The sequence below is a fragment of the Protopterus annectens genome, chromosome 1.part0 (assembly GCF_019279795.1).
Source record: "Protopterus annectens isolate FY-2018-M chromosome 1.part0, PAN1.0, whole genome shotgun sequence".
NCBI classification, from domain to species: Eukaryota; Metazoa; Chordata; order Ceratodontiformes; family Protopteridae; genus Protopterus; species Protopterus annectens.
In genome coordinates this window covers 1,057,457,225-1,057,484,602 of record NC_056725.1, presented here as the reverse complement: position 1 = coordinate 1,057,484,602, position 27,378 = coordinate 1,057,457,225, and the positions used below count along the sequence as shown (strand labels likewise).

The window sequence follows — 27,378 nt, the reverse complement described above, 5'->3', positions numbered from 1 at the left end:
CCAGCTGTATTACTGTTAAGCAATATTTTGCAGTACGCACATCACCTATATGTGCTCAGTCAGAAGGGTCCTATAATTTTGTATTATGTTACACTATACAGGGATTACTGATGTTGGCTTGAAATACACATTAATGTGGCTTATTCATGTTTCACTGTGCTATAAACAATGCATCTAGCATCACACCAGAAATTCAGGGAAGGCAGAGTTTAGTCCCTCACGGTACAATACATTTCATTAATTTTAATTATAAATGAAAAATTAGAGCAACACGGTAGACAAGTTTTCTCCCATTACATGGTGTTGTTTTACTGGCATCTTATCAAATGTGCATAGCAGTCAGGGATTCCACTATTTTAGTGTATTGTATTAGGTTGGGTCACTTCAACTTTGTGCATAAACCTAAGCCCTTTGCATTGATGTCATATTTCAAAGACTTATTGACACTCTGATGCTGCTTCAGAAGTGCAGAACAGGCAGAGGCATTACTGCATGAATCTTTACTAAAAGTAGTATTGTGGGTAGTGAAAAAAGCTACACTACTTTTCTGGCATACTAGCTAACAATGACAACAGCAGTAAAGAAAATTCAGGAGTCTGCAATTATAATGTACTGCGGTACTCCAGTGATAAAACACATGGACCACCATATTGTGACAGGCAGATAACAGGACTGATGGGCACAGGAGTAGTAGAAGCAAATTGAAGGAACAGAAAAAAAAAGACATTCTTAATTTATTCCACACAAATAATAATTCTTAGCAGCAGTTCTGTGGAGCAGGATAGGTAGCAGAGAACTAAAGGACCACAGAAAGAGGAAGAAAGATTAATAGTAAGGCTGTGGTTGCTGAAGATAAGGAAAACAGGAAAAATAATGGATATAGTAGTAAAGCCAAACAGCAGACCTACAGACAGAGAGAGAAAGGAAAGAGGAACTACATGTCAAGGATCAAAAACAGCATAGCAAAAACACCTGATGAAAAATAACATAATTTGTGCATGTAGTTAAAACTACCAACATAAAAATTTCAACAAAACACAAATTAAAGATCATTCTGCTAAACACTAGGAGTCTAAATATGAAACTGCACTCATTGCAAGCATTCTTAACCCTGGAAGATGCTGACAACTGTGCAGTCACAGAAACCTGGTTTAAAGCTGCGGAGAGTACCTCAGCCTTACCTGGTTACTCATCCTATCATACATTCAGACCCCAAACTGTGGGCAGTAAAGCCAAAGGAGGTGGAGTTTCAATATATATTAAAGATATACACACCTCCAGGCTGGTCAAACAGTAAGACACACAGGAGACACTCTGGGTGCAGTTAACCATTGACAAGACCCCTATTCAAATCATAGCTAGGTACTGGCCCACAAATCTAACTCAAATTTCCAATCCGCTTATCTGGACCTATTAGAATCTATCAAGATTCAACTCTTTACCTTGATCCTGGGTGACTTTAACTACCCAAACAGATTGGAAGAACTACTTATGCCAGAACACAAATGCCCAGAGATTCCTCGATTTGTCAATGCAAACGCCTTGGAATAGCTAGTCGATACCCTGTCCCCCACAAGAGGTGATAATATCTTGGACTTGGTATTAACCAACATGAGTAACCACTACAGCATCCCTACAGTATCATCCTCCCTGGTAAGATATGACTATAAAGCGGCCACTTTTGAAGTTACCAGTTCCCATAATCCCCCTCTAGCTAAGGTCAAACATAAAAACTTCTCCAAAATTGATTACAGCCTCCTGAGGGATGGTATAAACAGCTTCACTGCCCCCTCCCCCTCTGTAGGAACTGGCACCAATACTCAAAACTACTCCAAAACACTATATGAGCATTTATATAGATGCATGGAATCAGGAATACCCAACAGGAATAAATCATCCTCCACAAGGAAGAGTAAACCTATAACAAAAGGAAAAATTTTCTGTCCAAGACCAAGAAAGAACAGGTGCCCAATTGTATGCAATGTCTCCTTAGCCTGAACAAGCAATAAGAGCACTAGTGAAATCCTCCAAAGTAAGCTTCGAGTCCAAATTGGCCACATCTACTAGAGACAGTTATAAGGCCTTCCTCACATATGTCTGCAACCTCAAAGGAAACACCCAGAGCTGTTCAGAACTGGTGGTCAAGGACACCACATATACAAATGCCGTAGATATAGCAAATATACTGGCTGACAGATTCAGCAAAAACTTCATCCCTGTGTCCCCCATCAGTAAATCAGGACAACCCCAGTACCTGCCTCCTTCCCCTTATATGTAGGGAACAGGTCATCACTGCTCTCTCAAATGCAAATAATACAGCCTCCATGAGACCGATAACATCCCAGGCTGCATCCTAAGTTAACTCACGCAAGAACTTTCAGCACCATTGGGAGCCCTATTCAGCCAAAGCCTGAGTACTGGCTTTGTCCCAGCTGAGTAGAAGACAGCCACTGTCATCTCTTTGCACAAAGGTAGAGCATCCACCGATCCAGGAAATTATAGACCCATCAGCCTAACTAGCCTGATCTGCAAGACCATGGAATGGCTTATCATGGACCTTATTAACAAGGACATTGGCAAGCTCCAAACACTCAATCCCACATAGTTTGTCTTCGTCAAGGGGAGGTCATGTCTGTTAAATTTGGTCGACTTCTTTGAGACAGTCACCAAAGCCATGGACAAGGGGAAGACTATGCACACCACCTATCTTGGTTTGGCCAAAGCCTTCAACACTATTCCCCACTCAGGCATAATAGATAAACTCTCTCAACTAGTCATCAATCCATATGTTACCAGATGGGTAGCAAATCCCACCTAGTCAAAATAGGGGAAGCCACCTCAAGCAGTAGACCTGTAATGAGTAGCGTACCCCAAGGTTTGGTCTTGGGGCCTCTGTTATTTGGGATATACTTTTCTTAGGTGCAAGCCAAAACCAGTGGGCTATGGATGACCAAGTTTGCAGATGACTGCAAGCTGGGTGCTATTATCAGTTCCCCTAGTGATGTGGACATCCTCCAAGAGGGTCTAACCCAAACAAATGACTGGTGCCAGAAACATGATCTCAAGCTGAATACCAAAATATGCATCATCATCCCTTTTGGAGAGAGTGACATCCCCAGAAATTATCACATTAATAACAACGTCCTAAGCAAGCAATCAGTAGCGAGGGATTTGGGTACCCTGGTTGATAGCAACCTGACTTTTGACCATCATGTTGCTTCCATTGTACAGAAAACTTTTGTACATGGCCTGCCTAAGTAAGGGTATCTCATCCAGGGACAAGGAGGTCATAACATCCCCATTCTCCTCCCTTATAAGGCCAATTATTAAGTGCAACACCCCTTTCGGCATGTACCTCGCAAAGCACATGCAGCAGCTGGAGAGACCACAGAGCTTCCTCATCAGGAGAATCCAGGGCCTCAAACATCTACCATACACAGATAGGCTAAAAGCCCTATCCCTCTACTCAGTTTCATACAGGCTCCTCAGAGGTGACCTCTGTCTGGCATACAAGGCAATCTCAGACCCGCCTTGATAGGACTGCTGCATATCCATACGTCAAGCTCTACTTGAGTAACCCACACACGGCCTCAACCTGGCCTGTGACATCAACAGGACTTGTTGGGGAGACAGATTTGTGTCCCAGAGACTCCCCCATCTGTGGAATAGACTCCCTCTCCACATCAAGAAGAGTACCTCTTTACCCCTTTTTAAGTGCAACCCGGATAACTGAACGGAAAACAGAAAATACACCCCTGGGATTCCACCCGTGTCCCTGCTGGACAGGGGCATTGGGTCCTGACTTGTCTAAACATGGGCTAAACTCTTGGCTAGGCTTTTAAGGGCCTCAGGGCCAAGAGCCTAGGAACTTCCTATGATTCTATGAACAGGGTCATTTATTCAATGAGGTAAAGTGGTGACGATCAGGCACTCAACCAAATGCAGTGGCTTTGAAAATGTCCAAAAACTCTGTGATAATCCTGTACCACCCCAATGCCAAACCAGGCTGTAGTGGAAAATCTCTTAAAACCAGCTGCATTTTTATGTCATACACAGTAAATTATTTTAAACCATATATTTTAAAATAAAAGTAATTTCAAGGGACAGTGATTAACAGATGAAGGACTGCTTCATGGAAAGCATACATGAGCATGTCTAAGTCTTGGAAGACACACACAAGCATCATCATCTGACAGATTGGCCAGAACTGTAGCAGTTTATTTATGCCCAGGAAGAAGTTTACAGTGCAAAAGATCAGGTCATAATGAAGCTGTTGTGGAAGTGGAAGCTGGTGATGTTTGCCTTCTGTTCAGAACACAGAACCCTAATCATTATTTCTGTTTTTTTCCTGTGTGTTCACTACAAACAACAGAGCCTGATAGAACTGATATACCATTCATATTCACATCTTCTGCCTTCCTCCCAGATGCAGTTTGAAAGCAAATCAAGGAAATTTGTGGTTCTCTATGAGTAAAATAGCAGGACACCCATGTATGCTGCCAGTGGCCAATGTGCTCAGGACCTAGTGGTTTAGAGAGCCAAGACAGGAAGTGGGAAGCATTACCTGTTAGCTTCCTCCTGGGGGTGGGAAAGTAGTATATGTTCTATGGGGGCATCTCCATTATTGCACATCCATTACTGAGATCAGAGATGTGAGTAAGTAAGCTCATCTAACAAGGGGGATGGGGTCTAACCTGGGGGCCAGGGACTAAATGAGGGCACACTGCTTTGAAAGTAACATTTTATTACATCATTTCCTCCACTGTACACCAACTTCAAGGTGACTTGAGGGACTCCTGAGAGTGTAGTGCATTATAAAAAACTATGGCAGATTCATGGAGACAGGCCATGCTACCTATTTGAAGGTCACCCTAACAGTGGATAGATTGATAGGGATGGTTCTAAAGATGACAGACAACAGTGATCAGTAAACCAAATGGAATGTGAAGATATTCATTGAAACCTACTGGCAACATTTCTTGATAGCAGTCATGCTTTCACTGACTGCATCAAACCAGTGCTAGATGTCAGCGACTGAGAATATTTTGTTGCCGAATCATGATGATAATTTGTTGAACCTTAGTGCTTTGACAATGTTTGATGCTTGTCATCTACAATTTGGAGTTGTTCTTTGCAAGCTTTACTTCATGGCTCTTCAGAAGATGTACTGTGACATTTCTCAAAATCAGAAATGGCCAGATATACATTGTTGCCTGCCCAAGACCACAACATGGGATATGTGATTCCTCTTGGAAGTTCACTGGGCAGAGACCCATATTGTAAGTAAGTGTATCAGTATCCAGTAGAGGCTGAATATGGGAACTGCAAAGATATTGTGTATACATTCCTCCACCTCTTTTCTCCTCATATTCCTTCTGTTATAGAATCACTGTGTCAGTAGCTGGGACAGTAGCTATGGATCTTTGCTCACAATTTTAACATATCTGTAAAATGCTTTACGGACAACCAAAAATGCGCAGAAATTAGTGTCTGTTCCCATAGCATATGCATTCAGTTCATCCAAAGTCAGGATATTGTGACAACATAGAAAAGAAATCAGATTCTGTTTTCAAACCATATAATTAAAATTCAATTCAGATGAAACTCTTCATGTTGCTCAATACAGTAGAAGCCTGAACAGCCTAACATTTAATTTACAGTGGGCCATGATGGTGATAAATGGGATGCAACTGAGGACCAATCAGTAGAATGTATTGCATCATATGTCTTATATTTCAAACAAGGGAGCCCACAGGATTTTTTGCAGGGGGGTGCAAACCCAGAGCCCCACCCACATAGCTCTCCCCGCCCCCTGCCAACACAGCCCCACCCAAGTCCACCCACCCCAAGCCCCGCCCACACCGCCATTCCAGTGTCCCATTACTTGGCTATTTCTCCCCATTTGCCGTAGACACTGTTCAAATCTCTGTGTGCATACTGTTTTATGCTTTAGTTCTGCAATGATTACAGGCAGTTGGATTTAATTTACAACTTTTATTTCAAACATTATAGCCCAAACACTGATAGACATTTACTAAACCTAAACAAAGCAATAGTCTTACAATGAAAACAGACTTGGCATTAAAGCTTCTCTACTTTTGAAACTCACATTCAATGAAACAGCATTGAAACCCACATTCAAAGAAAATGCATCTGGACAGTGGCAGGTTATTTACCTTTGAACTGTTTTCAAGCAATAGGCTCCTTGCACACTGTTAGGGCCATGCAAAAGTTATTTGATTTACCTGATTGTATTAATTATAATATATAATATATAATTGAATTATATCTCTTGTATTATACAGCAACACTTGTTTGAGTGTGTTTTAAATTTATAGTTTTGAACATTTTTCCAGTAAGCAATGAAACAAAACATACAAACCAATAATGACAAACTGTCCAATTCAGAACATTTCAACCATAAATGGCCACTCATTACAATCCACCAGTATCAGTCAATACACACAATCTCTGCCGAAGTAAAAGTAATCTGAATAATTCCACATTAAAGATATCTGAAACTAATGGAGAGGTTGTTGCTAGAAAACAACTGTATATTTCAGTGTTTCATCTACAAATTCAGTGCCTGCTGCCGTCAAAGAATAAATTGCCTATGTTAAATTAAAAAAATGGTAAGCTGGTATATTGCAATAGAAAATGGATGGCAAGCTGAAAAACAGGTTTATAGTTATTAGGCATCTCATCCAAAGGAGGACATCCTCAGGACTGCAGCATACAAATGTACATGCTGTAGGAATAGAACCTCAAGACTCTACATTAAGATGCAAGTATTCTACTTGTGGTGCTACTAACATAGCTTTAAAACTTTATACCACAATAGAGATACCATTTGCTAAACAAAACAGTTGCACATTGTAAATAGACTTGGCATGAGCAGCAGTAAACTTCGCTTCCCTTATAACTCACAGTTCCTTGAAAATGCACTTGAAAATAAATTCCACCTGCTAACTCTAACCTGGGCATTTCACTGTCTCTCTCTCTCACACACAAACATATCACACCCCTCAAGGCCTCAACCTTAGTGCAAGAAATCTGGACAAAGCCTAAAATAAATAGGGACAGATTATAAATATGGCTCTCATAAAGTTAGAAAATTGCAAGAGTAACAGGATTTGTGTTAGTATGCATTTTTCTAAATGATGTGACTTCTAAAACTGAAATGTCTCATTATTTAGCAACTTCAATCCTTTTTAGGAGGAATATGGGGCAAAAATCTGGGCATTCTGCAAAAACCTGGACAGCTGAGGGGTATGCTACCTCCCTCTTATACACACACACACACACACACACACACACACACACACACACACACACACACACACACACCAAATAATTCTGGTCAGACTTGAATTAGTTCTGGGATGGTTGCACTGAACGGCACCGTGCTTGATCTGAAGTGGGTGAAATCCTGGTAGCCAGTGATAATAACTGATCTGCAGCTCAGCAATGTGGAGCATTAAAGCATTTTTAGCAGAGCATTGTTTCATCACTACCTATTGTGTTTGCACATAAGCTGTAGTAGCTATTGTGTTTTGACTTCAGTGTGGAGCTTATCTAGTTGTTGCAGGGCTTGGCTTTTAAGTAAGGTAGCAATGCTTATTTACCATATACCATTAAAGCCACCCAACTACAAGTGTACTAACACACAGACACTGCTATAAGACACTGGTCTCCAATAAAATGTAATGAGCTTCTGAAAATACTGTAATCCTGTCCTTTTATTACAAATACTGTCATATGCATTTCAATACCCAAGACTTATACATTATCTAGTTATGTAAATATTCTCTGCATGGCAACAACGAAAAGGCTTTCAATGCAGGTAATTCTTTAACAGTATGCTTACTAAAGCTTACTTGCATCTTACAATCTCCGCCAAGCTTACCTGATGTTCATTAAACCATGGCTACTTAAACAGAGCAACAGGGCACTGTGACAGCATGCAGTTCCTGAATAATAAGAAGCATAAATCAACAGTATAAAAATCTGATAGAAAACCAGAACATTCTGCAAAATCAAGGACAGATGAAAAGCCACGGTCGTATTTGTGATCTACCTTGGATGGGGGAATACTCTGCACACTTACACTGCATAACTGCTCCTTGCCTTCCTTGGACACATCCAGAGCCACTACAATGGGGGATGGGGTGCAATAAGTATGTCATAATTTGAAATGTCTGTGGCTGACAGTGATGGCTCTGACACTCATACCTCTCAACTTCAGAGCAAGAAATCTGGGCAAAGCCATACATAGAACTAAAAGTGGGACACAGGCCCAAAAATAAGGCCAATTTTTAAATATTGCTCTTATTAACTTAGATAATAGAACAGTAGTAGGTCTTGCATTAGTACACATTTTCTGAAGGGTATAAAATCTGAAACTCAAATGTCTGCCATTATTTTCTAACTTCAATCTTTAATGACTTGCCACTAATTTGCCAGAAAACCACAACTTTATGAAAAATGGACCAAAATGTGATGCAAAAATATAAAGTTGCCACACAATACAGCTGGGAACCTGTCAAAAAAGGGACACCTTTTTAATATTAACATTGTTAACTTGAGCAGCTAACAAAATAAGAACATCTACATGCATTTCTGAAATAAAAGTAATCTATAACTCTGATCATTACAGTTATATATAATTGTAAACCCTCCATGTTATCTTCCAAAATTGCCATTTTGGAGGAGGGATTATTGGGGGAGAGCAACATTTTGAGCCAAAATTGGGGACAATTGAGAGGTATGGATATTCCTAATCTACAAAGGGATTTGCACGTGCCTCTCAACCTCTTAATGCAGGATATCTGGACAAGGCCAAATATATTGGGGGAACATACAAACACTACTAAAAATTGCTCTTGTATAAACTTAAGACAGTCTTGCATTAGCATGCATTTTTCTGAAGGTCTGAAACTCAATGTCTGTCATTTAGTGACTTCATTCCTAAATGATTTGCTAGAAAACCACAAATTTTATGAGGAACAAACCAAAAATAAGAAGCAAATATCTATTCATTCTGCAAATATATGGACAACTGAGAGGTATAGTTCAACCGGGGCTGTCTGAGTTTGCTACCCCCCCCTCACAAAATCATGGTTGAATGGAGCCTCCCCCCCTGCAGCCATTCCAATGTCCCGTTCCTTGGTTATTTTGCCCCATTTACCATAAACACTGTAATGCGCATACTTCTGCGATGATTTAGATTTCATTTGAAAGTTTTATTTTGCATTTTACAGCACAAACCCTAATACATATCTGTTAAACAAAGCAATGCAGTCTCACAATGAAAATAGACTCAACATTAAAACTTCTCTGCCCTTGAAACTCACATGCATTGAAACAGCATTGAAACCCAGATTCAAAGAAAATACATTTTGCCAGTGGCAGATAAATATTAACTCTAGGCTGTCTTCAAAATCATAGGCCCCTCGAACATAACATACACATGCTCTTTGATGCACCTTCCTGACTGTATTACATTATATTCCTTGTACAAAACAATACAGTTGTTAGAGGGCATTTTAAATTTATTGTTTTGAACATTTTTCCAGTAAACAATGAAACAAAATGCATATACCAATGACAAAACTGCCCAATTCAGAACATTTCCATCATAAAAAGTCTACTCAACCTTCTATAGTCCAGCAGTATCAGTAAAAAATATGCACAATCTCTGAAGTAGTAAAATCCACATTAAAGAAATTTGTAACTAATAAAGAGGTTGCTGCTAGCAAACAACTTTATATGTCATTGTTTAATCTACAAATAAAGTGCCTGTTACCCTTGAAGAATAAATTGCCTTTGTTGCATGCAATAAAAAAATAAGCTAGTAATACCGCAATAGGGAATGGATAGCAAACTGATAACAGGTTCATAGTTACTAGGTATTTTTGCCAAAATGACTGCAGCATCCACCCCCTTTACAACACAGTACAATATCAGCAATGCATCTACCTACTGTGGGAGTAGAACCCACAGCCTTCAGCATCAAAAGCAAGTACACTATCTGTTGTGCTATTAAGCAAGCAGACTAAACATAAGCAGCACTAAACGTTTGCTCCCCTGCAGCTCTCAGCTCCTTGTAAAATCTACTCGACACTCAGCTGTATCTCTGAACTTTGCAGCACAAGAAATCTGGAAAAAGCCAAAATTTATTGGGGGGGGGGGGACAAAAGGCCAAAAACCAGGGACACATTTTAAACATTGCTTGTATAATGTTGGAAAGTTGCTAGAATAAAATGCTGCGTTACCACCATACATTTCACTGCCACATCTTGAACCCAGGGAACCTTGTGCAAAACAGTCAGAGCAACATACCACTACGCCAAATCAGCTGTTTTGTGAAAGAGAAAGACTGAAACTTAAATGGCTACCATTTAGTGAATTCAGTTCTCACCATAGCACAGCTGTCAACCTCTTAGCACAAAATACCTGAACAAAGCCAATACTGGGTGAATACAGCCCCCAAACATTCAGTGAATTCAGTTCTCACCATAGCTTTCAACCTCTTAGCAAAAAACACCCAGACAAAGCCAGTAATGGGGGAATACAGCCCCCAAACATATTCAGTGAATTCAATTCTTACCATAGCTCTCAACCTTAGCACAACACCTGGATGAAGCCAATAATGGGGGGGAATACAGTCCCAAAGACAGGGATACATTTCAAATATCCATCTTGTACACTTAGAAAATTGCTAGAATAAAAGCTTTTGTTACCATGCACTTTCTGAAGAATATGAAGTCTGATATTGAAATGAATGTCCATTTTAACATTTGTTAACCAGGAAAGTCTGACTTAGTAAAAAAGCTAATTTTTAGCAGAGGCCCAGGGAGAAACACTCCAGACAGCCAAGAAATAAACCAGAGAACATGTAGCTGTCAGGCAACAAGGACACAAATACAGAAACCACAGATTTTATGAGGAACAGAAAAAGTATGAGGGAAAAACCTGCAACATTTTTACAAATGGTGGTGGGTAGGGAATTCAGGCTCTTGCCACTTGGGCTCAAGGTATGGGGTTCAAGCCTAATTCTCTACCCACCACCATGTAACACCTGGGGCATTTTACACACACACACACACACACACACACACACACACACACACACACTGAAATTGTCCCATCTTCCGTCCTTTTCCTCCCGCTTGCGAATCCGTCTGTTTCAGGTCCCATCTTCTGTCTGTTTCCTCCTGCTTGCGAATCCATCCATTTCAGTTGCCGCTAGTTTCCTCCCGCTTGAGAAACCGTCCGTGTAAGTTCCCACTTGCAAACTTGTAAATATGAGCGATGATGTCAGCACGCCAGCGACTGGACTTCTTAAAGAAGAACGCATGATGTCAGCGTGGACTTCTTTCTTCTTAAAGAAGAACGCACTAAAAAAAAAAAACTTTTTTTTAAATTATAGCATTAACTAGTCAGCCGATTCCAGGGGGGTGCAAGTGCACCCCCCTTGCACCTGCCTGCGGGCGCCCTTGATTTCAAATCATTTCAATGAGAGTTTATTCTGAGATCTGATACCGTAGGCTAAATTAGACATCACCATCAGAAATAATCATCAGGAATGATTGGAATGTTTTCCAGTCACAAAATACCATTTTTTCATCTCTTGTGAGAAAATATTAAAATATTCCAAACTGAAGCCAGTATTACTTAAAAGTCAAGGAATATTTTTCCACTTATTAACTAGGTAGCACATGCAGCTAATGTAGCAGAGCTTTTGTGCAGTACTTTCACATGCTGCTGAATACATTGCTGTGATCACAGGAACATAGGATCATAGCAGGTTGCTAGGCTATTGGCCCTAAGGCCTCTACAAGTCTAGCTATGTTATAACCTTTGGGAGATATATCTGTCTCTCCACCATGTCCTGCTAATATCACAGGCTAGGCTGAGATCCCTAGAGCGAGTGAATCTTGTCTCATTGGATTTGTGGATGTGCAACAGCTTCATCAAGGTCTGAGACTGCTCTGTACACCAGGCACAAATTGCCTCTAAGCAGTCTATACAATACTGAGTAAAGTGATGGGGCCTTTAGTCTGTCCGTATAGGTCATATGTCGTAGGCTGTGACTTTTCTTGGTGAGAAACCTCTGAGGTCTGTTCAGCTGCTGCAGTTGTCTGGTGAGGTACATACAGAAGGGAACATTGTACTCTATTATTGGTCTGATGAGAGCCGAGTCTGTTGGATGTTATATCCTTACTTATGAGGTGTGCAATATAGAATACCTTCCTTACTACTGTGGACACCTGATAATCAGAATTAAGGCTATCAACTTGCGTTACTAAATCTCTCACCACTGGGTATGAACTAAGGGGACTATTATTAGTGTTGTAATTAGCAGTGGTTTCTCCTTTGCCTAAGTGGAAGATAATACATGTATTTGTGTTTAGTTTAAGTCTCTGGCTTTGACACCAATCATTTGCCTGTGTAAGCCTATTTTGTAGTATGTTGACATCTTTGGGGGATTCGATGATTGCACCCAGTTTGCTGTCATTAGCAAACTTGGTAAGTCATAGGCCATCTATTTTTGCCTGGACGTCTGAAAGATAGATACCAAACAGTAGGGGGCCTAGAACAGATCACTGTGGAACACCACTGGTAACAGATCTCAATTTTGACTGTATGTGTTCTGTTTATGAACCAGTTGGCAACCCATCTAATGACATAAGGGTTAATTCCAGCTAGGTGAGTTTCTCAATGATGAGTGAGGGATTGTGTCAAAGGCCTTGGCTAGGTCGAGATAGGCAGTGTGAACTGTTTTGCCTTCATCCAGGGCCTTGGTACCATTCTTTAAGAAGTCCACCAGGTTTAGCAGGCAAGATCTACCTTCAGTGAAGCCAAACTGGGTCAGGTCAAGAGTTTAAAGGTCACCTATATCCTTGTTGATAAAATCCATGATGATTCTCTCCATGGCCTTGCAGATATGGCTGGTTAGGCTTATGGGTCTATAGTTTAGTTGAGGGACCCCCTTTGTCCAAGTGGATTATGGTTGCTGTTTTCCACTCAGCTGGGACAAAGCCAGTGCTTAGACTGAGATTGAAGAGTGTGCTCAGCAGGTCCACTAACTCCTGTTTTAGGTCATTTAATACATAGCCTGGGATGTTGTCCAGTCCCATAGAGGCTGTGTTTGTGGCCTTGGAGAGTGCTGTCTGGAGATTCTAGACAGAGGACTGGTGACAGGTAGGTTATGGGGTATGATTGCTGGGGACAGGTAGCAGGTTGTCAATATCCTCAGGTTCAGTATAAGTTGTACTGTTCACAGCTAGTTTGACATAAAGCCTGGCCTTCCGTTTTAGATTTTGGATGTAGCTAAAGAATGCTTTGTGATTTACCTTAGTTAAGCATGCTGATTTAGTTTCATAATTAGCTTTGGAGGACTTTACAAGATGTCTAATCTGCTTGTTTGTGCTTTGGAGGGAGTTGTTCCTTTGCTGGGACTGTTTGACAGCAGTTTCTTTCTCTTATTGGTATAACTTATTTATGCTGGATGTCCACCAGGGTGGCTTATTTTTTTTGAGGATCTTGATTTGATCCATTCTGGTATGGCTGAGTCTATACATTTATATAGGTGTTTATACAGGACATTTGTGTACAACTCAGTATAGCAGTCATTCCTGTCAGTGTTGGCAGGGGCCTGAACCTATTGATGCCATTGCTCAGTAGGCTATAGTTTGCTTTGGAGAAAATTTTCAACCTTTTTGCTCCTGATGGTGGACCAGGTATGACTGTTATGTTGAATGAGACTGATTTATGATTGGACTTTACAAGGGAGGGTGTCATACATGAGGTGGTGCAGTGATCCCCCATGTTGGTGAGCACTATGTCAAGGATACAAGTCGGGTAGCAGCAAAACCAATGCAGACCAGTAAAAGCCAAAAAGATTTAATAAGATTAAGCGCTTTTCGTTTGCTCTGTCAGCAAACTTCTTCAGACAACAAAAGTAATCACATTGTGAGTATATATACATTTCGCTCTGGGTTAATTAGTTGATTGATCAATTAACTTACAGAGGCAACCAACTTCTCTAATTACAGAGCCATCCACTGACAATAGTAAAATACTTATGCATAAATACTAAACAGCATTCACAACCAAATAGTGGTAGTAATAAATCTAAGAATAAAGGGAAATTCTAATAATAATACTAATAGTTATGGTAATAGTTGATATAAAAAATAGTAGATATAGGAAAGACTATATATCTATATATATTATTTATATATACTAAATAACATATATCGATATGTGTCTTTTTTGTATATAGAACATTTTTTATATATAAGTAAAACCATACTAGAGTAGATTTCAGTGTGAACATTCAATATAAATAAATCAAACATTTATCAACATTCACTTTACAGCTTCTCCTATCTAAAATATGTTTGTCTAATTCATGTTAAAACCAGATGTATATAAAAATGAATAATAATTAATTAAAATAATCTGACATTCTATATTAATATATTTTCCTAAATTCATCTTTTTAGACTTTTAAGCTTTAACACACTACTCAAACTACAGGTCTCATTTATACCTGGTAGATTATATGCATTAAGTCTAATCTGCCAGAATATTTCCAGCTCTTCAAATTGCAATGGTGCAGGACCACCTCTAACATCGATCTCTGGCTGGTCTATAACTAAAAATCTGAACTGATGTCTAGAAAATTCTGCCACATTTTTAGCTAGGGCATTGTCTTGTTTGTTCCTGCTAATGGCATATGAGTGTTCATACATACGGTCACGGAGTCTCCTCTCCGTCTTAAAGATGTAAAATGCCTGGCATCCCTGGCATTTAGCCAGGTACACTACCATTCTAGTGTTGCAATTGGCCCTACACTTCAGTCTGTATTGAACATTATTTATTTCAAATCTGTTGGATTCAGTTACTAATTTGCAAAAATTGCAATTTTGGCATTTGTTCATACCAGTTATTTTTGGTTGTTTTTTCCGGCGTTGTTCATATAGTACCTACAAATTCCTACCCTTCCTAAATATAGTGCCCGGGTATTCACCCAATTTATTTAATATACTAGGTTTACTTGCAAAAATAACCCAGTTTTTTCGTAGTATCCCTATACAGTGGTAACTGAATGTATTATAGGTTGTAATGAACTTTGTTTCTGGTGAGTCAGGTGTGGCAAGGACACTCAATTCTGTTACTACAGAATTTCCCATATTTTCTGATGTGATCTCTTGCATGGTAACTATCTTTTTCATTGACAAAATAGGTTTATACATTCCTTTAGTACATTTGTCACTCACTTCCAAGATCAGTCCTGAAGTTAGCTCCAAAGGGTAGCCTCTCTGTGTGAACATCGTTCCCAAGAGTTGACATTCCTCTTGGAAATCATGTTCAGTAGAAACTATACAAGCTGCTCGTATTAACTGACCTTTAATTACTGAACATTTTTGGTAAAAAGGGTGGCAGCTGGTAAAGTGTAAAAACGTATTTGAATATGTTTCCTTCCTGTGTATTTTTGCCTGGTAACATTTCAAAGCACGTTTTTTTTGATAAATTAATGTCTAAGTAAGCTATCCTATCAGTATCAAAGGTGGAAGTGAAACGAAAGAAATCAGTTGAGGTGTTAAAAATATTTAACACTGTTTCACTCGACTTTTGGTTACCGTTAAGCAGAATAAAGATATCATCTAGATACCGTGTGTGAAAGACTAATTTGTTTTTAATACTGTCATTTTTGAACACATACTCAGACTCCCAGTGGGCCATCACTAAGTTAACAATGTTAGCTCCACAAGGGGAGCCCATTGCCACACCTATTTTCTGAAGAAAGAAGTTGTCTCCAAACATGAAGAAATTGTTGTATAAAACAATTTCCAAGAGCTCTTTCACAAGTGAAATTTCATCTATTGTAGCCTTATTCTTAACCATAACTCGAGTTACCCACTCTATACCAGTATCTTGAGGTATACTGGTGTAGAGGTCTTTAACATCTACGGTAAGGAAGTTATAGTTAGGGTTGAAGTCCAAACCATTTAACTTCTCTAAAAATGACCAAGAATCCTTACAAATTTGTGACTCAAGTTTAACAAATTTTGTAAAATAGAGTCAATTACCTTGGCACATGGGTAAGTGGGTGACCCACGTCCATCGACAAGAGGTCTCATAGGTGGATTACCCAAATCTTTATGTATTTTGGGAATTCCAAAAAGGTAGGGGTACCTTGGAAATTGTGTAGACATATAATTGAATATATTTTGTTCAATTCGCCCCTCTATGAACATGTCTAATATACTATCCTTTATTACCGAATATGCATGATTGGTCTCCGAGTGGGAACTAACTTCATAGGCAGGGTCATCTAACAGGTCTACCATTCTGTTGTAGTAATCCATGTTATCAAAAATTACCAGTCCCCCTCCTTTATCAGGCTTACAGACTCTAATATCATGTAATTTAATAAACTCCAAAAATCCCTTCTCTTTCTGTAAAGTAGAATCTTTAGTATGGATTTTACCTCCATGTTTAACGTTAAAGCAAATATCTAGTTCACACATTTATTCAAACTCCAAAAATCCCTTCTCTTTCTGTAAAGTAGGATCTTTAGTATGGATTTTACCTCTATGTTTAACGTTAAAGCGAATATCTAGTTCACACATTTGTTCAAACACAGAAATAAGTGGAAATAACACCGACCAAGTTAATTCTACAAGGCCACCGGCTCAAATGGAGGATTTACATTTCACTAACCACTCGAATAGGCCAATGCCTCTTAATGGACATGAAATAAATCCTTCAGTAAACCTTTTAGGCAATCAAGCGAATGTAGCGCTAACTTTTAATCAACGTGTTCGTATACCATCGAGCGCCAACATGGGGACTCAGCAAGGGAACAACAACACAGCACTGAGTGCAAATTTGGGCATTCAGCAAGGGAATAATTATTCAGTGTTTCCTGATCTCTCAACTTGGTTAGCGGAGAGATTTTCATTTAATATGACCTCTCCTGTCATGGAGTGACAGTCTGGTGGAGAAGGAGGTAATAACATTCCTGTTTTTGATATTGTTTCACATCTTAAAGTTTTTGATAACCTATTAGTGAAGGTTAAAAAACTGCAGTTGGAAATTTCCTATTTCAAAGAATGTTTGAAATGTAGAATAGTGCCTAAAGGTTTAAGGCACCACCAATTTCCCACTGGTTTGGTGCCTGATTCAGCCTTTCATCAAGAACTTTTGGTGCTTTTTGATCGTCAAGGTTTTGAGTTGATTGAATGCATAGTTAAGCACTATTCTATATGGGTGGAGGACCTTAACAAACAAGTGGCAGAATTAGACGCTAAGATAAAACTTGACAATGATTTCACCAGGTACAAATATGAATATAGTCGTATTTTTACCAGTATTGACCAGTACCTGGTGAAACTTAAAAATAACAAAGCTAAAAAATTAGAACGAGACACTATAGTGTATAAGGAAGGTAAAGGGTATCCACTTCCTCCTATAGCCCAAGTATGGAAAACTGTTTCTGAAGGTAGTTCTATCCCTGGTTACAATAACCAGCCAACTGTGTTTCATTACACTAATAAGTTGCCTGATACTATGGTACAAGTAAATGAAGATGTTAACCAAACTGAAAGGCAAGGTTATACGGAAGTCAGGAGAAGTGAAAGACTGGCTAACATCAACAATCAGCGTAATTCAAAAAACTTGAATTTTTCCGAGGGGAACCGGATGGGGACGAGACCCAAACAATGGTACAACAAGAATCAGAGGAAAACGAAAGAGAGTTAGGAGAGAAACAAGACTTGAATTTAATGTCTTATGGCACTAATGAATTACATGACAACTTAGTGCAACACATGATCCCTTTGGTTAATGAGTCTTGTGACTTTTCACCTTCTGAAGATGTAGAAAGTGTTTTTTCTAGTCTCCATTCAGGTCCATCTGACCTAGTGCCTATGAGAAGTAAACCTATAATTATTACCAATAGGACAAATGACTTTAAAGTGTACAATTTTTCTTCTACTGATATAGGTTCGGACATGGTGGATTTCTTTTCCAAAGGTAACACATATGTCCCTAAACAAAATTGTGATTTGGTGAGAACAATTATAGATTTAAAAACTTTCACTAGGAAATTGAACTTTAACTTGATGATGGGGTCTAATGTAACTACAGTTCAAGATGACCAATTTAGAATTCCTAGTACTTTTAACCCACCCCTTCATCCACTTATTTCTGTGTTTGAACAAATGTGTGAACTAGATATTCGCTTTAACGTTAAACATAGAGGTAAAATCCATACTAAAGATCGTACTTTACAGAAAGAGAAGGGATTTTTGGAGTTTATTAAATTACATGATATTAGAGTCTGTAAGCCTGATAAAGGAGGGGGACTGGTAATTTTTGATAACATGGATTACTACAACAGAATGATAGACCTGTTAGATGACCCCGCCTATGAAGTTAGTTCCCGCTCAGAGACCAATCATGCATATTCGGTAATAAAGGATAGTATATTAGACATGTTCATAGAGGGGCGAATTGAACAAAATATATTCAGTTATATGTCTACACAATTTCCAAGGTACCCCTACCTTTTTGGAATTCCCAAAATACATAAAGATTTGGGTAATCCACCTATGAGACCTCTTGTTGATGGACGTGGGTCACCCACTTACCCATGTGCCAAGGTAATTGACTCTATTTTACAAAAATTTGTTAAACTTGAGTCACAAATTTGTAAGGATTCTTGGTCATTTTTAGAGAAGTTAAATGGTTTGGACTTCAACCCTAACTATAACTTTCTTACCATAGATGTTAAAGACCTCTACACCAGTATACCTCAAGATACTGGTATAGAGTGGGTAACATGAGTTATGGTTAAGAATAAGGCTACAATAGATGAAATTTCACTTGTGAAAGAGCTCTTGGAAATTGTTTTATACAACAATTTCTTTATGTTTGCAGACAACTTCTTTCTTCAGAAAATAGGTGTGGCAATGGGCTCCCCTTGTCGAGCTAGCATTGCTAACTTAGTGATGGCCCACTGGGAGTCTGAGTATGTGTTCAAAAATGACAGTATTAAAAACAAATTAGTCTTTTACATATGGTATTTAGATGATATCTTTATTCTGCTTAACGGTAACCAAAAATCGAGTGAAACAGTATTAAATATTTTTAACACCTCAACTGATTTCTTTCGTTTCACTTCCACCTTTGATACTGATAGGATAGCTTACTTAGACATTAATTTATCAAAAAAACGTGCTTTGAAATGATACCAGGCAAAAATACACAGGAAGGAAACATATTCGAATACGTTTTTACACTTTACCAGCTGCCACCCTTTTTACCAAAAACGTTCAGTAATTAAAGGTCAGTTAGTACGAGCAGCTCGTATAGTTTCTACTGAACAGGACTTCCAAGAGGAATGTCAACTCTTGGGAACGATGTTCACACAGAGAGGCTACCCTTTGGAGCTAATTTCAGGACTGATCTTGGAAGTGAGTTACAAATGTACTAAAGGAATGTATAAACCTATTTTGTCAATGAAAAAGATAGTTACCATGCAAGAGATCACATCAGAAAATATGGGAAATTCTGTAGTAACAGAATTGAGTGTCCTTGCCACACCTGACTCACCAGAAACAAAGTTCATTACAACCTATAATACATTCAGTTACCACTGTATAGGGATACTAGGAAAAAACTGGGTTATTTTTGCAAGTAACCCTAGTATATTAAATAAATTGGGTGAATACCCGGGCACTATATTTAGGAAGGGTAGGAATTTGAAGGTACTATATGAACAACGCCGGAAAAAACAGCCAGAAATAACTGGTATGTACAAATGCCAAAATTACAATTTTTGCAAATTAGTAACTGAATCCAACAGATTCGAAATAAATAATGTTCAATACAGACTGAAGTGTAGGGCCAATTGCAACACTAGAATGGTAGTGTACCTGGCTAAATGCCAGGGATGCCAGGCATTTTACATCGGTAAGACGGAGAGGAGACTCTGTGACCGTATGTATGAACACTCATATGCCATTAGCAGGAACAAACAAGACAATGCCCTAGCTAAACATGTGGCAGAATTTTCTGGACATCAGTTCAGATTTTTAGTTATAGACCAGCCAGAGCTCGATGTTAGAGGTGGTCCTGCACCATTGCAACTCGAAGAGCTGGAACTATTCTGGCAGATTAGACTTAATGCATATAATCTACCAGGTATAAATGAGACCTGTAGTTTGAGCAGTGTGTTAAAGATTAAAAGTCTAAAAAGATGAATTTAGGAAAATATATTAATATAGAATGTCAGATTATTTTAATTAATTATTATTCATTTTTATATACATCTGGTTTTAACATGAATTAGACAAACATATTTTAGATAAGAGAAGCTGTAAAGTGAATGTTGATAAATGTTTGATTTATTTATATTGAATGTTCACACTGAAATCTAATCTAGTATGGTTTTACTTATATATAAAAAATGTTCTATATACAAAAAAGACACATCGATATATGTTATTTAGTATATATAAATAATATATATAGCTATATAGTTTTTCCTATATCTACTATTTTTTATATCAACTATTACCATAACTATTAGTATTATTAGAATTTCCCTTTATTCTTAGATTTATTACTATCAATATTTGGTTGTGAATGCTGTTTAGTATTTTTGCATAAGTATTTTACTATTGTCAGTGGATGGCTCTGTAATTAGAGAAGTTGGTTGCCTCTGTAAGTTAATTGATCAATCAACTAATTAACCCAGAGCGAAATGTATATATACTCACAATGTGATTACTTTTGTTGTCTGAAGAAGTTTGCTGATAGAGCAAACGAAAAGCGCTTAATCTTATTAAATCTTTTTGGCTTTTACTGGTCTGCATTGATTTTGCTGCTACCCGACTTGTTTACTAGTTTAGTTTTGTGTTCACATTTTCTTTGACTATGTCAAGGATGTTAAAGCCCCTTGAGGGGGTTCTGACCGTCTGCCCCACAGTATTTGTGTTAACAAAGTCCAGAAACCTTTGGGCAAGCACGTTTCTGCTCATATATGTACCCAATCGATGGAAGGATAGTTAAAGTCAGCAATGACCAGGGTATTTGTCTGTACTGAGAGTGACTAAAGTAGGTCCATGTAAGCTGTATGGTTTTCATGGTTCATGGTGGGGGACCTACAGCTATCAATGACTTGGAGTGGGGTCTTTCCTACAGTTAGTTGGACTTGGAGTAACTCTAGGGATTCGTACTGTTTAACCAGTCTAGAGGTGTATATGTCTTTAATGATAATGGATACTCCTCCTCCCTTGTTTTTGTCATGTTCATTGTGTGGTCTGAATGTATAGAAGGCATTGTAACCCTGCATAGCCAGGGTAATCTCTGAGGCCTTGAACCATGTCTCTGTGACTTCTTTCAGGGAGAGAAGTGCTTCAAGGGAGTGCAGTTTCTGAGTTAGACTCCTAGCATTAAGTAGCATAATCCTGAGTTTGTTTCTGGTGGATATTTTATGCCATTTCCTGAAAAAAAGGCAGTATGGGGAGTCAAGTACTTTTGCCAGCAACCTAAAGCCAAAAGGTGACAAGTGAAGACCATCTCTGGCAAAGCAGCATGGTTTGTTGATCATATCATCCCAGGGTGTCAGATAATGGATATTTTGATTTGTTTACACAAATGTTTGTCCTAATTTGAACATGGCATTTTGATGTAATTTACTCATTTTTCTAGTTTTGTGCAAGGTGGCTTGATGTACTTTAATCTGATTCACAATTTAATAAATGTATTGGGTCCACAACTCCCCACTGACCACAAAGCCCCCCCCCTTTACTCACCAATAGGCAAGAGTCAGGTATCTGGAGTGGTGCTGTCATTTGCAGTGGAGTTAAAACTTTTGGTGTAGTGCATGAGTCCTTCCTCCAGCCATGACATCTTCCAGTAAAGTTAGCACCCAAGAAAGTAACACAGTATGTAAGTCAAGTTTTATTTTCTAGGGCCCACACATCGGCCAGTCTCTGTCTACCCTTGATGGATGAACCAACACTTTCCTCTCCTCTTACCTTTCCCACACCAGCGGTACCTGGGCTGTAAATCTAAATCACTGGTGCAAAAGTCAGGGCTGTATCTGCTTTTGCCAGTGGAGCAGGAAGGCACTGTTTAGTTTTTAGTACAGTTTATTTTGACATCATACTTGATAAGTCTCTCTCTCTCTATCCAATGTGATTCTAAAGTTTGCCTTTGGAAGCAGACTTAATCTCTTACTGGGGTTCACTGAGGGAGTCTGCTGATCTAAAAACTTTAGATTTTCCCCTGGTATGACTCTTGAGTTTGAAATAATGAGGTTGTTGAGATCTGCATTGCCTAAAATGCTTTTCAAAGTTCCTTTCAAAGTGTGTGTGTGTGTGTGTGTGTGTGTGTGTGTGTGTGTGTGTGTGTGTGTGTGTGTGTGTGTGTGTGTGTGTGTGTGTGTGTGTGTGAATGATTTGGTCAATCACTTCAACATTAAATGATATCGGAGTGGCATGTTCTGTTTGGTTAGTACCATCTCTGTGTTTTGTTATTGCCCGAAGGATTTTAATGGTCTCCCTGCAGTGATGTTTAGCACATTTCAGTTTGTGAACAGTAAAGATACGTGGTAAGATTAGTTAGTGCATAGTGTTTATTATTTTAGTCAGTGCTTGCTTGGAAATAATATTGCTGTGCAGATGACATAAACTAGTTTAATAGGAATTCATTTTTACATAGATGCTGGAATGAATTTTACTTTTTAAATCAATTTGAAGTTATGTAATCCTCACTTTGCTATTCCACACTTTGAAGACATAAACGCCATTTATTTTGTTCTTTCTGCTTGTTGACAGGTTCAGCTATGTAGCTACATTGCAGTTGCTAGGGTTAGATGAAGGCAAAGAAGAAAATACTGATAACCCTGTATTGATGAGAGGGGCCTATCTCTCATTTCTTTATTTGCGTCATCTGAAAATTAGAGAGCTGCAGGTAAAACTGAAACTTATAACTGAAATACAGTTTTGTACTTTCGCTTATCTGTGTTTTGAGCAGCATGCTGCTTGTTTTTTTTTCCAAAATGGAAGATTTAATGTCTGGTTTAAGTTGTACAAAGCAAATTATTTTTTCCATCCTATCTCCAAAGAATGAAAAGGAATTGTAATTTGTGCAAAAGTATTTATTCTACAATCCCCTTTCTACTTTTACTCCCACAGTAACCTATTACATTGGCAGATTCAGACATACACCATGTCTGCCAAGACATATACTCTTTAAAAAATCATTTATGTATTGTATGCAGTGATATTTACTGAATTTAAAGTAACTAAAATGGAGTATGTCTTATGGTTATGGCTACATATATATACTTTTCTTTCAGACTGCCTTGGCGGATAAATGTATTTAGGTCACAGTTTTTTTTTTTATATAAGTCTGCATTTTCTGGGCTTGAGTGGGTAGTCTGGGGGAAGGAGTCTAAATTATGGAAGCTGGAGTATAATTTCATATATCTTCTCTATGCCCCTTACATGTTATGACATACTTAGAGGTGAAGAGCTTGGATGCAACCATTGCTGTCTTTCAGTGAGCATTATTTCTGGAATTCACTTAGTGTCTTTGATTGCAGGAACATAGTGAGACTGCATATTTACCACATCAGATTCATTATATTTAAAAAAAATAGGGGCAGATGCTCTAGAAGAAGTGGGAGTGATTTGTACTCCCTACTCACTGAATGATATAGTGTAATAATTACTTCTTTGCAAGTATTAACTCATGAGCATCTGAAGTCATGAATGTTGATAATAGAAGAAGCTTACTGCCTATGAAATTGAAATGAAACTGTGGCTAGCTCATGGGCACATGTTTTGCCATCTGGTTAGGAAAGATGAATTCAATTCCTTGAGTATCCTGCAGAGACAGATGAAACTCCACTGTCTGAGTGATTTTACTGCTGGACATTAAATAGTAGCCATAATGGCTATCAGCCAGTCTTGCACAGCACTGTTACACCAAGCCCCCTACCACTGTCCTGCCCTGTTTACCCCTAAGAAGACTAAAACATCTTAGACCAGTAAAAAATGGATGGTGATAAGAAGATCCCTATCATAGAAAAAACACATGATGGTAACTATGAAAAAGGTTAATAGTCTGACTAAGTTTATGATGTAGAAATCTTTATATATGTATACTGGAATGGAATAAATTAATAAAACAAAAGGGATAAGCTTCCTAAACAGTCAGAGCGCAATAACTTAGCAGCCTAATAGCTGGTATAATCTGAGCAGCCACGTTGAGCATCAGTTGATGATGTCAGAAGTATCCTGTTAAAATATAAGATAATACATCAAAAACTCAATAACCTAAAAGAAGCCAGCCAGTTGTTTAAATCCCGTATAAGTATATCCATTTATGTGATTATCACTTACTAGATAAACTCTCAAGGACTGCAAAGACATTACTTAGGCTTACATGGTGTCTTAGTACCAGTAGCACATTGCAAGGTGGGAAATTAAACAATAAATTGCGTGGAATACAGAGATACAGTGTGCTAAAAATAAAGTCAAAAGTTACAGAGCCAAAAACAAATAAATAAATGTAGTATTTCATTGTTAACACTTTGTTTCAGTTTTAATAGATTAAGGTCAACACTAGCTGAAAAGTTGGATATTGATACATCTATAACTTGTCTCCCAGTAAACTGATGGCAACTTTTTCATAAGTCAAAATCCACTAGATATTAAAATAACAGGAGAAGCATGTTGTTTGTTCATGAAATCATGAAATAGAGGGCCTGGATACTGCAGAAATACTTTTTTGTAAAACCAGTTAAATTAAACATTTGACAATGAATCACTACTAATATTTCAGCAAACTATTTTATAAATGTTCTAATGCTAGTAACTTTCCTGCAGTTCTGCATTAAGTATACTAATTCTAAGATACAAAACAGTTGCTGAATGATGACCAAAGTGACAGGTTCTAGAACAGAGTAAAAAGCCCAAAAAACATGCTAAAACATGTCCATTAAGCTTGGTAAAAATCCAGCAAAGATGAAATAACTGGGATCAGATTATAAAACCAAGCGTTAGTAACTAGGGTAGTAATCCCTCAAAGCATATGCTAGGATAAGAATTATCCAGAAGAAAAGATCAAAACCGAAGGCTTCTACAGAGAAGGCCCTGCTATTAAAGTTCTAGATTAAACAGGTTTTATAATATAGCAATGCTGTATCCAAGTGTAACAAAAACAATTATTCAAGAAATATCAGTAGTAATATATACTACATAGACCACAACAAATCTGGTCCTTCAAGTTATAATGTAAGGGCAAGCAGAGTTCAAGCAAGCAATATGCTACCACAGATGGCATACTAGTGGAGTGGTTATCACGGGTCTACTTCATAACATTGAAATTTCATAACGTTGAATTTCAGAACATTGTGACCAAAACATTGAAAACTCAGAACATTGAAAGTGTGCTTCATAACATTGAAAACTACAATGTATATGTAAATAACATCCTCTCCACCTATAACAACACCTAACTAACAAACACACTTTTTACTACATTTCTGCAGGGGGGCAAGCCCCTCTGCACCCCCCATGTGTAGGGGTCTGCCCCCCACACTCCCTGTAAATTAAATATACCAACTCCAAGTTCGCACTACACTGGAAAAAAGTTAATTTCCTAACCTCACTGTTTAGGAAATTATCTTGGAGTTGGTATATTTAATTTACAGGGGGTATGGGGGGCAGATCCCCCCCCACACATGGCGTGCAAAGGGGCTTGCCTCCTGCAGAAACATAGTAGAAAGTTTGTTTGTAAGTTAGGTGCTGTTGTAGGTGGAGGTGATATTATTTACTTCTGCAATATAGTTTTCAGTGTTATGAAGCACACTTTCAGTGTTCTGAGTTTTCAATGTTTTGAGTTCTCAATGTTTTGAATTTTCGGTGGTATGGTCTCAGAGTTATGAAATTCAACATTATGAAATTTCAATGTTATGAAGTAGACCCGGTTATCACTGCTGACTCGCCAGCCTTGGTCTTTTGCTTGGGATAACTTTTGTATGGGGTCTGCATGCCCTTCCTGTGGCCATGTGGATTTTTTTAGGTGCTCCTGTTTGTTTTGACATGTGAAAGAATGTTGTTTGGTGAATTTTCAGTTCTCTAAACTGTCTGTATATGTATGTGCAGTGTGTTATATATTTATGTCCTGTGATGGACCAATGTCCTGTAAAAAGATTAGTTGTGCAACTTGCATTCACTGTTTACCAGTATATGTGCCTGCTCCCCTCCAACCATGACTAAGATAAAGTGGGTAATGGAGAAAAAATAAAGGAATGAATGAATGAATGAATGAATGAATGAATATGCTAGCACAGGTTCACAGGTCAACACAATACAAAATCAGCTAAATTTAATAGCTGCTTAGAGCTCAACACAGTCAGCACAGCTACGTGTAATGTCTGATCCACACTCTACCACTAATGTTAATTATCCAACAGTTGCCAGAATGTCACTGTTTTGAAAATGCAAACAACATGTATGCAAAAATTTCAAAGTTACAAGTTTAGTTCTACTTTTCAGTGAAACAACAAGCCATAGTAAACCTGTGTGTACTAAACAGTGATTGGGTAGATCCAGTGAGAGATATACAGCCTCATTCAGTGTTAATCGAAGAAAACAAGCAATGTAATATTCTGAATTAAAAGCAATCAGAAAAACCCAACAGATTGTGAAATAATGTAAATTATAATTAAAAACCATCTCTTATTACCTCATGTGGCAGCCGACTGCTGTCTTCTTGGATAGAAATGAAATTACAGTGTATAGATTGTCCTGTGTTTAATGTTTACCATCTGGTATGTGTCTGCTCTAGAGAGATGAACTCTCACCAGGAACAGTTTCTGTTTATATTGTGACAGCTTGCTTTCATTTTTCATGAATATGCTAGCACAGGTTCACAGGTCAATACAATACAAAATCAGCTATACTTAATAGCTGCTTAGAGCTCAACACGGTCAGCACAGCTACATGATGTCTGATGCACACTGTACCACTAGTGTTAATTATCCAACAGTTGCCAGAATGTCACTGTTTTAAAAATGCAAACAACATGTATGCAAAATTTTCAAAGTTACAAGTTTAGTTCTACTTTTCAGTGGAACAACAAGCCATAGTAAACCTGTATGTACTAAACAGTGATTGGGTAGATCCAATGAGAAATATACAGCCTCATTCAGTGTTAATCGAAGAAAACAAGCAATGTAATATTCTGAATTAAAGGCAATCAGAAAAACCCAACAGATTGTGAAATAATGTAAATTATAATTAAACCATCACTTATTACCTCATGTGGCAGCTGACT

At 38.3% G+C, this 27,378-nt stretch overlaps 1 protein-coding gene across 1 annotated transcript in view; it reads left to right on the top strand.

Annotated features, from left to right (window-relative positions):
- The window catches only part of LOC122799665, a 1,990,791-nt gene that overhangs the window by 534,364 nt on the left and 1,429,049 nt on the right, over nucleotides 1-27,378 (top strand). The window contains exons 11-13 of the mRNA XM_044068913.1: nucleotides 17,145-17,680; nucleotides 18,022-18,574; nucleotides 22,866-23,001. Of these exons, the coding sequence (XP_043924848.1) occupies nucleotides 17,145-17,680; nucleotides 18,022-18,574; nucleotides 22,866-23,001 (1,225 nt within the window). The remainder of the gene's footprint in view (nucleotides 1-17,144; nucleotides 17,681-18,021; nucleotides 18,575-22,865; nucleotides 23,002-27,378) is intronic.